The following is an 11,062-nucleotide window of genomic DNA, read 5'->3' on the forward strand; positions in this document are numbered from 1 at the left end:
AGAAAAAAGCCGAAATAAACATGTTAATTAATTAGGTGCCGCCAGGCACGTAATTGTCAGCCCAGATCAGAAGCGATTTGCATTGCCTCTGATCTGTGCTGTGTGCCTCCCGGCTACCGCTGTACCCCTGCTTGCATCGTAGATCGTTATCTGTCCACGGCTTGGGGGTTGGGGTAGTGGTTCGCGGGGGTGTCATCTCATCGTCGATCAGGGCAGGCAGCTCATCTTCTCCTATGACTGCCCGCCTCGATGTCGAAGGTCGAGGTTCGTCGTCTGCTGTAGCTGATGTGGAAGGCTTGCTTGACTGCTGAGCCTCGCGCATTTTTCTATCATACATTTCTTTGTAAGCACTCAAACCATCCTGCAAATATCCCCTTAACCTACGTACCCTTTCAAAATTAAAGTCGTACTTTATCATTGCAGCGAAAATCTCACGCAGTTGCTTCACGTTCAGTTCGCTACTGCATTCGGTTTCGATTGTTATCCTTTCCTCTTCTAATTGCATCAGCTCTTCATTTATCAGTTCTTGGTTATGGGATGCCAAAACCTCTTCAACATCATCTTCGTCAGCTTCCACAAGCCAAACTCACGTTGTCCTTACTTCGTTCACCACGATCAAAACTCTTATTAGTTTTACGCTAAGTGTAACACCCTTACAAGCTCTTTCAGGCATTTCCGACACCTTAGAACTCATCTTGCTAACAGCTGCTCACAGACACATGTTTAAGCAACGCTGGCAAGAATGCTGTTCCGAATCCAGGGGAGAGCGGCTGCTCGGGGCACGCACTGCCTTTTGTCGCGCGCTGATTTTTTTCGTAACAGTGAAAACACCTTCTGTTAGCGAAAACAGGGAACTAATGTAGGTTTTTCATAACAGTAAGGTTTCGTAAAGTCAACGTTCGAAAAGCAGGGGACACCTGTACACGTAGTTTATTAGGGCGTTCACTGGGGTAATACTAACCTGAGGGATGAATTGCCATGGTGTTACATCTTTCGAGAGGTGGAATATAACATGAAGGGTTAACTTACTTGCCAGTTGAAAGCTGATTCTGCCATGCCAGTTATTGATTGGCCCAGTTAAAGGATATAGCAGCTTTCTTATTGGTTGGCTTTCATGCCATGGCACTGGCTTACAGTTCCAGGTACCTCAGAGGTGTGAGAATAACATGTCTGAAAGACTCTCTCTTTCGCTGGGGGTCACTTCAGACTGAGGTCGCAACCAGTACTGAAGACCTACTGGGAAAGTGCGCTCTATATAGGAGGGTACATGTGTACACTTAGCTAAGCACCCGTTGTAGAATGTTGGTATATAGCTTGGCAAGACTTGAGTTAGGAGTGTTACTGAATGCTTAGTGTTGGAGCTTTGTAACTTAAGGTGGTTTAGATGAGTACTTGTCATATCAATGGCACTTGCCTTTAACCAATGCCAACTGAAGCTGTTGAGGGGGGCATTAGATGGGAACCATTTTCCCACACCAGCTCTGACACCCACCCCCAAGCATCTAGCAGCTCAAGCCGCAGCAACAGCCAGACTACCTCTGGTTTCCAAGGTGCACTACACGTTGTTCTGTTGGTCGCGTACTACACAATTCACTGCTGTTTGTGCAAGTTTTAGCACCTCTCCCTTGGGGCTTCAATCACCTCTGCAGCATTCCTGAAGAATCATCCTATGCTGTGGTATAGCAGCTGAACACCAGCTAACAGCCATGCAAACTAGCCCACACGACAAAGAAACATTACTTGCAAAGGAATAAACTCACAAAAGCAGTGAGTGGGCTGAACAGTGAAGCAAATAACAGCAGCGTTGTGGAAAGGTAAGATAACACAGAGTCAGTGGAACAGTCTCTCAAACTAATTCTTTACAAATTATCAACCTACAACACTCTGCTACACAGTTCTGCATTTTTTAATTCATTGCTCTTATTTGCCCATCAGCAGCGGCCTTTAATTCTCCATCTCTACTTCTCACCCCACCATCATCAAACCACGCTCTTTAAAACAAACTAACGCGTCCAACTGTTTGGTCGTTTGCCTCACGAAACCCCAGGATATTTTACTACATGAACAACTTGCATTTAAATTGTGTTTTTAGTCGCTTTCAATAACGGAGTTATTTACAAGGTGCAGGTCACAACCATGTGCCTATCATGGCAGAAACCCATGTGACTGAGTGTTGGATCTATTGGACCGAGCTGCACGGCTGTAGTGAGCTGTTGTTGTTTTTCAAGCTCCCTGGAGGTTTCCTTCCTCACTCATGCTGAGGGATCAACATATTTCACTTGCACCTGTGACTTTCAGCTCTTCCAGGTTTCAAAATGGAGCTGCAAATCGCCACATTTACTCCTGCATATTCTAGAACAGGGGTTCTCAACCTGGGGTCAGTCCACAGACCCCCCTGTAAATGGTCAGGAACCATGGCATTAAAAAAAGTTGGGAACTCCTGCCTAGAACGCTTCCATCGTTCCTCACGCATCTAGAGATCACCAGCACAAAAAGACCAGGATAGTGCTGCCAGTATTTCAGGGTGAAAGCCCTTTTAATAACACTGTCTTGGCTGGCTGCCACGAAGTTGCATTCCACATTAATTCAGCAAGAACAAAAGGACAAACGCTTGCAATCTCACAGTTGCTGCTGTGCCTCTGGACAAACCCTTCTCAGTGTAATACAGTTGCCAAGAGACTGTGCCCTCTGCTTGGCGAAGCAAGAACAATGGCTGAATCTCAAATTCACACCAGCCCTCAGATCCAAGGAAGAGAAATTATTTTCCAAACGGTTGTAAAACTTTGGAATTCGCTTCACTGGGAGACTATGGATGCTCAGTTGAGTAGACTCAAAACAAAATTGCTCAGCCCAAAATGCCTCATGTCAGTATCCTCAAAACCACTGCCTTCTTACCCCTATTTAAGGTGTCTCAAGCCTCACCAGTGAGGGTCTGTCTTTACCATATCCCTTCCTAAATCATAACAAGGGCAACGTAGATAGATCTTGGCACAGTCTGCAAACCAAGAGATTGAATTTTACAGTACAGAAATAGACTATTATGGACCATCAAATCATGACCCAAAATACGCCACCTGTAATATTAAATCTAGTATATCAGCAATCCCAGAAACCCAAGGCAAATAAAATACAACTCCAGTACCACCCATGAACTAGGACACCACCATGTCTTTCTCATGGCTACACCACACATTACTCTGCCTTATCCATGGAAACCTTCCAGGATTCACCTAACTATCCCAGAGCCTACAATGAGCACCAAATCGTGCTTCTCAGGTTGTTGGGGGTTGCTAGGACTGCGAGGATCAAAGGGCCAGAAGGGCCTATTGCACACTGCATCGCTAAATAAATAAAAATTCTCCCTTCAACCAGCTCTAGGCTCAGCATATTCAATTCAGCAACTCTCTGTACCACAAAGATTCTGCAGATGCCAGAAATCCAAAGTAACACATACAAATGCTGAAGGAACTCAGCAGGTCAGGCAGCATTTAGAAACAGTTAATGCTTCATGTAGAGACCTTTTTGGGACTCCATTAACTGTTGATGAAGCGTGTCAGCTTGAAATGTTAAATGTTTAATCCTCGCTATAGATACCGCCTGATCTGCTGAGTAAATCAAACGTTCTGTCTGTTACTCCGTAACTCTCCCACACAAAGCAGATCTCACCCCCACCGACTGCGCCCCAATCTCAGATACAGTAGAAGAGAGGATTTTCCAAACCCGAGAGATCTCTCCCTCTCTCGTACTCCTGTCTCACTGTAGGGGCTCCCACTCATTTTTGATAGCCCCTCCTAAAGCTCTCTCCCGTCCCCTCAATCAATGAGCCTGATGACACTTTCTCGTCCCTTTTCCGCACTACAGCAGGCTCCCTCCTCATGCTGGGGTCTCTCTCACTACCTGCCCCCTCTTTCCTCAACTTGAGGGGAAGGTTGGGCTCTGTCCCTGGGTACAGCTCTCTGCCCACCCACCTCTCCCAAGTGGCTCGCTTCTCACTTGAAAGGGAACCCTCCTTTCCCTTATCTCCATCATCCAGGTGGAGCGGTGACAACTCCTTGCTGTTTCTCTTCTCCCCGCCCTCTCTCTCATCCCTCCCAGGACCCACTGGTCTATACTGCCCCCCCCTCCGCCCTGATAGTTACCTCGGACGGGTGCAATCCGAATGCCTCCCCAAGCTTGGCGTACAACTCCCTCACGTTGGTGAAGCCCTCCACTCGGCCAGTGGCGCTGCCGTGCGCCAGCTGCGTGTGGAAGGCGAGTCGCGGCCTGAGGGGCAGGGGGCCCGGCCCGCTCGCAGACCCCGGGGTCTCCCCCGGCGCAGCCGTCCGTGGCCGCTCCGCCTCCAGCCAGCGCTCCCGGGCCGCGGCCTCCGCCTCATCATTCTCGACCAAAGGGGGCGCGGCTTTCTTCCAGCGACCCAGCGGCATCATCCCGACCTGCAGAGCCGGCTCCGCTCAGCGGCCCGGCCCTACCCGACCCGCGGGGGGTGGGAGCACCTTGACCGTGGGGAGGATGGAGACTGACTGACAACAGCTCTAACCAATCAAGGGGGCGGAAATTTAATAAGTGCTGAACCTGTCCGCCAATGCCATAGGAAGTTCGCTTAACCAATCAAAACACGTCAGGTGCTCTAATGAATATTAATATCGAGAACGAGAAAGTATGCAAATACTGAAAATCCAGGGCAAAGTACGCAAAATGCTGGAGGAACGCAGCAGGTCAGGCAACGTCTATGGAAAAGAGTTAATAGTCGATGTTTCGGGCCGAGACCCTTCATAAGTTTTCAGAGATGCTGCCTGGCCTGCTGAGTTCCTCCAGCATCTTCTGTGTGTTGTGGTTAATATCAAAAAGGTGACGGATCAGTCGAAAAGTACGATGCCAATTACTGTGAATATTTATTTTACTATTGAATCGCCTTTGGCTTCCTCTGGATCAGGGATTTTTGACTTTGCACCTTATATTCTCTGCCTACACTGCCCCTTCTCTCTAGCTGTTACGCAGCTGCGTTTAGAATGCAGAACAGACTGCATTCAAAAGTTCAAAGGTCCATTTCATTGTCAAAGTAGGCATCTACAATACAACTCTGATATAAGTCTTCTCCAGATAGCCATCAAATACAGAAAAACTTTGGGAGACCTTAACAGAAAGGACATCAACCCACCCTGCCCTCCTCCCCCCCCAAACAAAAAGGAAAGGAGAAACAAAACTCACAAACCCCAAACCGCCTATCTGCTCCCTTGCACAAAAATGCTAACAGATTGCCCACACTGAAAACAGTCTCCTTTGCATAAAAACAGAGAAAACAACATCAAACCCCTAACCCCACCCCATAAAAAAGAACAGTGCCAATAGCACCAAACCCCCACACACAGAAACCAACAGAACACCAGACCCCTCCCTCGCACAAAAACCAATACATCGCCCACCCGGAATCCCAACCCGCTGATCGGCAACAAGAAAGAAAACACAGAAATCTGAAGGAGAGCAATATAAACTACAGTCCAATAGCCACATAAATCCTACCGCAAAGACAGACCGTTGCGCTGCTGACCTGCGACCTTTTGACCTTCGCAACACCGACCTGCGGCCTTCCAACCACCATGCCATTGACCCGTGGCCTCCATGGAGAGTGACTGCTGCCCTCTGCGTTTGTCCCGATGCTTCGAAATGGAGTTGACAAGCAGAAGGTGTAGAAAAAGTGAAATAATTTGAAGAAACTGGCTATCTGTAAGACATTGCCTGAGGAATTGTTGTTTTCTGGTGCCACCTTGACCAGAAGATGGAAGATTCTGTTACAGTTTTACTTTGTACCACCTCGATGCTCTGTATAATGAATCAGAATCAGGTTTAATAACTCTGACATATATCATGAAATTTGTTGCTTTGTGGCAGCAGTACATTGCAATACATAATAATAAAAAACTGTATAATACAGTAAGTATATTGTTTATAAAAAAGAAAATTAAATTAAATGGGTAGTGCAAAAAGGGAGGATAAATACTGCAACACACATCAAAGTTGCTGGTGAACGCAGCAGGCCAGGCAGCATCTCTAGGAAGAGGTACAGTCAACGTTTCAGGCCGAGACCCTTCGTCAGGACATAAATACTGCAGCTATGTTTATGCATTCATTGGCCATTCAGAAATCTGATAGCAGAGGGGAAGAAACGTGCCTGAAACATTGAGTGTGTGTCTTGAAGTTCGGTGATTTAGAACATAGAAGACTGCAGCACAGACAGGCCCTTTGACCCTATTACTCCACACTGCCATTAACCCTGCATTCTGCTTTCAAATTCAATCTTCCAGAGTAAATCACTTCACACTTTTCCATGCTGAATTCCATCTGCCACTTCTCAGCCCAGCTCTGCATCCTATCAATGTCCTGGTATGACTCTTGACAACCTACACTCTCCCCAACGCCACCATGAATCGATCTGCATGAACAGTATACAAAGCAATCTTTTCATTGTACCTTGGTACATATGACAGTAATAAACACCATAACAAATAAACTGATCCAGCTTCACTGTCAGGTCTGACTACTTGAAGGTGCTGGGATCTATCTTGGAGGCGCTGAGATGCGTAACAAGAATTAGATGGAGCAGATTGGGAAGGTAGAGCAGAAATTGAGACTGTGCGAACAGCACTCCCTCTCAATAACGGCGACGTACTTGGTCATCTGGTGTGCAATGTTCTTGGGACTGCAGCACTTGGCACAGATGTTCCCCCAACTCCTCCAGCTTAGAAATTACCCACACTATCTTCCAGTGCATCCGGGGATCCAAGGCACTCAGTGTTACCCGGATGAAATCATTGTTACCCGTGAGGATGACAAGGAACATCTCTAAAATCTCAACAGAGCATGAAAAAGATTATGTGCTCAGAGCACAACTCAACAACAGTGAATTCTTTAAACCAAGCGTCACTTACTGTTGTTACACCATTGATGCTCAAGTTTTATAGAAGTGTGCTAAGAAAATTCAAGCAATGGTGGATGCCCCAAGAACAAAGGACGTGTTACAGTTGAGGTCCTTTGTAGGATTTGTCAATTGCTATAACACGCTCCTGCCAAACCTGGTTTCTGTGCTCCACCCCTTGAATTCATAATGATAGATCAGGAAGAAATGGCAATGGACAAAGCAGAGTCTTTCCAAAAGGTAAAGGAAATGGTGATGTCAGACACTGTATTCACACATTACGATCCACATCATCCAGTGAAGCTTGCCATGCACTGTTCGGGCAAGCTTACCACACCCTGAAGAATGCTGTCCAGAGTTGTCAGAACCACTTCCTGCAGTGTCAGAGTCAAGTCCTACAACCACCAGGGAGAGGCCCCAGAACCTGAGATTGCCTCACAGCCACAAGTCTCTCCTGCCGAACAGAATGACCTCCCCCCTCCCCAATTTGTCAGGACAGACATTGTCTCACAAGAGTGAGAAACCCTCCACAGCAATTAAATCTTTAGCCCTGAATGGGACAATTTAAAATTTACTGTCCTGTCGATGTCTATATAGTAGTTGTATTACATAGTATTCTATATATATGTTGAGATGCATTCTATATTGAGTTGGTTTATAGCTTTGTGGGGAGGAGTGCTGTATATTTAATGTTTCAATAATATTGTAAATATATTGTTTGATTAAGGATTCTATGTTGTTTACATATATCATTGCAGTTTATATGTAAAAGTACGAAAATGGCATACGTCATTACGTTGCCACATCATATGTGCCCCTCGCTAAAAGTAAAAACAAACATATGTGAGTTATCTCGTGGTTCTGTGTTTTTCTCTTAATTAAGTTTTATGTTCTGGAATTGCAAAAACATAACAGGATCAAAATGGACACCAGGAGATCTTGGCTGTTACAGCAGATGGAGGGATGATGCTCAACAAAACGATATCCCCCAGTCTGTGACAGGTCTTACCAATATAGAGGAAGCCTCACCTGGAGCATTGGCAATGATGTATGATACTGATGGATTCACCTGCTGAGTTCCTCCAGCATTTTGCACATTGCTTCAGGTTCCCAGTATCTACAGTCTATCTTGTGGCAACCAAGTTCTATAGCTGGTTCACTAGTTCCTCTGCCTTCTGCCACTTACTGTTGTTATTGCTTATTGTTCCACTCTACTTAGGAAGGATTTACAATAAAAATGGAAAACGCTGGAAACTCAGATTTCGTAGAGTAAGAAACAAAGTTCAAGTTGCAATTCAATGAAAACTGATGATTTCCTATGGAAATTCATGGATCCAAAATGTTTATCTCTCTCTCCAGGTGCTGCTTGGCTTGCTGAGCATTTCTAGAATTTTCTGTTCCCCTCTTGGATTCACAGGATTTTATTATCTGCAGTCCCACAATCTCTCTGGCCCTTCCTCCCACCATCAGGCAGGAGGTGCCGTAACATGAGGACCGTTGGGTCGGGAAGCAGCTTCTTCCCAAGGCAGTGAGACGACTGAACTCCCTGCCACCACCCAAGTCTCATCACTTATGAAGCAACAGTAGTGTGACACTTTCATTTTTTAGCTTGTGTCGTCAACGCACCTAACGCTAAATGTCAATCCATTGGAATATATTTTGTTGCTTGTTAATTGATCAGTGGTAATATTACCTTGTGTTTCTATGTGAGTTATATGTAGCGTGTTGTGCACCTTGCTCCAGAGGCATGTTGTTTCATTGGGCAGTGTACAAGTATACAATTGAATGACAATAAGCTTGAACTTGTTGAGCCCAATGAACATGAGTTTAAGGCTTTGGGATTAAGCGATTGGAGTTGGTTAAAATGACAAGTGGGGATTAATGTTTAGGTGGCATCTTCAAGGATCAATGTTTGAGGTAGAGTGTTGGCAGGCAATGTCAGGTGTAGACAGTGTTTCTCGATAGGAACTGAGTGATGGACAGTAGGAGACAGCAAAGGCAATGTGTCGATGAGAGGCTGTAAGAATGACAACACACACAAAATGCTGGAGGAACTCACTAGAATGGGCAGCATCTATGGAAAAGAATAAACAGTCAACGTTTTGGGCCGAGACCCTTCATCAGGACTGGAAAGGAGCAGTCAGGGTAAGAAGGTGGATGGAGGGGAAGAAGAAGTATAAGGAGGTAGGTGGTAGGTGAAACTGGGAGGAGGTGAAATAAAGAGCTGGAAAGTTGATTGGTGAAAGAGATAAGGGACTGGAAAAGAGGGTATCTGATAGGAGAGGATAGAAGACCATGGAAGAAAGGAAAGGGGGAGGAGCACCAGAGGGAGGTGATGGGAGGTAAGGAGATAAGGTGACAGAGGAAAACAGGAATGTGGAACGGTGGGGGGGGGGGGGGCAATTCCCGGAAATTCAAATAATCGATGTTCATGCCATCAGGTTGAAGGCTACCCAGATAAAATTTAAGGTGTTGCTATTCCAATCTGAGTGTGGCCTCATCGCAACAGTAATGAAGGCCGTGGATTGACATGTCAGAATGGGAAAGGTAAGTACAATTGAAATGGGTGGCACCAAGAGATCCTGCTCTTTGTGGCGGATGGAGTGAAGGTGCTCGGCGAAGCGGTCTCCCAATCTACATTGGGTCTCACCGACATACAGGAGACCACATCGGGATACAGTAGAATAGATGACCCCAACAGACTTGCAGGTGAAGTGTCACTTCATCTGGAAGGACTGTTTGGGGCCCTGAATGGTAGTGAGGGAGGAGGGGTAGTGGTAGGTGTTCCGCTCGCAACAAGTACCAGGAGGGAGATCAGTGGGGAGGGACAAGAGGACAAGGGAGTCACAGAGGAAGTGATCACTGCGGAAAACAGAAAGTGGGGGAAGTAAAAACGTGCTTGGTGCTGGCGGTAGATACAGAGAATTACGTGCTGGATGCAGAGGCTAGTGGGGTAGTAGGTGATTAGATGCAGCGACTGACAGGGGGAAGTGGTAATAAGGGGGAGGCAGTGATAGGGACAGGGAGGAAGAGGGATAAACCATCAGAAGTGGGGGTGGTTGGAGTCAGCAACAGGAACTTGAGTGGACGAAGAAAAATCAATAAGGTCAGGTGAGGTGCAGTGGTGGCAGTGCCAATGGAAAGGAGGCATTGGTGGGAATAAGCAGATCAGAGGGGAATTCATTCTGAGACTAGGCAGCATGGGAGCGTAACACTTCACAGCACCAGCAACCCAGGTTCTACTCCTGCCGCAGTCTGTAAGGTGATTGTCCATTCACCACATGACTGCGTGGGGCTCCTCCATGAGCTCCGGTTTCCTCCCACATTCCAAAAACGCACAGCTTTGTAGGTTAATTGGTGCAATTAGGCAACAATAAATAAATTAAAATAAAGATACTGACTGGAGATGGGGAGACACAGTGCCGGACACACAGGGATTCAATGTAGACGGGCGAAGATAAATTGAAGTGGGGAGACAGCAGTAGTAGACTAACTGTATTTGTAAAAGATAGTTTTGGAGAAATGCAGGGAGACAAGAGTTGTGAATCCTCCTGTGAGGAATGAGAGCGAAAAGGTTATTTTATTACCCACTGTAACTTCACCTTTAGTAAAATTTCTCTCTTCAGAGACGCTGACTGACTTGAGTGTTTACAGTATTTTCTTTTTTTTTCATTTCTAAAAGGAAAATTGTTGGAAGAGCGTGAGAGTGAATAAGTTGCAAGGGTACAGGGAACTGGCAGGGAGAAGAGACAATTCCCCTGAGAGCCAGTATAGACATGACAGGCCGAATGGTCTCATTCTGGGGCAGTCACCGCCTGTCACACCGGTACTTCCCTTTTCAATTAAATATAGGGATGATGAGACTACCAACCAGGAATCGTGGTCCAAATGAAGCGAATAATTTACACGGTTGCCTATCCCCGACCTTCGGCCACTCCACCAATTCCTATCACCTACCTACTCGGCGGACTCGCAACCCCAGCCCTGGCAGCTGATTGACAGCTTCGTTCATCAATCAGTAACAGGGACTCCTGTGATTGACGTCGTTTTTCATCGGTCAAGCCAATCATAGTTTGATAGGCGGGACCAACAGTCCTGCCTCCGCAATTGGTTGACGGCAGACTGAGCGGCGGGCCGCCGGCAAACTCA

The 11,062-nt window shown here is 46.4% G+C and overlaps 1 protein-coding gene across 2 annotated transcripts in view; it reads right to left on the reverse strand.

The window, feature by feature from the left end:
- Positions 1-4,500, reverse strand: part of LOC140191143 (PDZ domain-containing protein GIPC1-like) — a 61,080-nt gene extending 56,580 nt beyond the window's left edge. For both annotated transcript variants that reach the window (XM_072248267.1, XM_072248266.1), the window contains exon 1: positions 4,140-4,500. In XM_072248267.1, coding sequence (XP_072104368.1) covers positions 4,140-4,427 — 288 coding nt within the window. In that variant the 5' untranslated portion in view covers positions 4,428-4,500. The remainder of the gene's footprint in view (positions 1-4,139) is intronic.
- Between the last annotated feature and the right edge of the window lie 6,562 nt (positions 4,501-11,062).

The sequence above is a fragment of the Mobula birostris genome, chromosome 32 (genome assembly GCF_030028105.1).
Source record: "Mobula birostris isolate sMobBir1 chromosome 32, sMobBir1.hap1, whole genome shotgun sequence".
In the NCBI taxonomy this organism is placed as follows: domain Eukaryota; kingdom Metazoa; phylum Chordata; class Chondrichthyes; order Myliobatiformes; family Myliobatidae; genus Mobula; species Mobula birostris.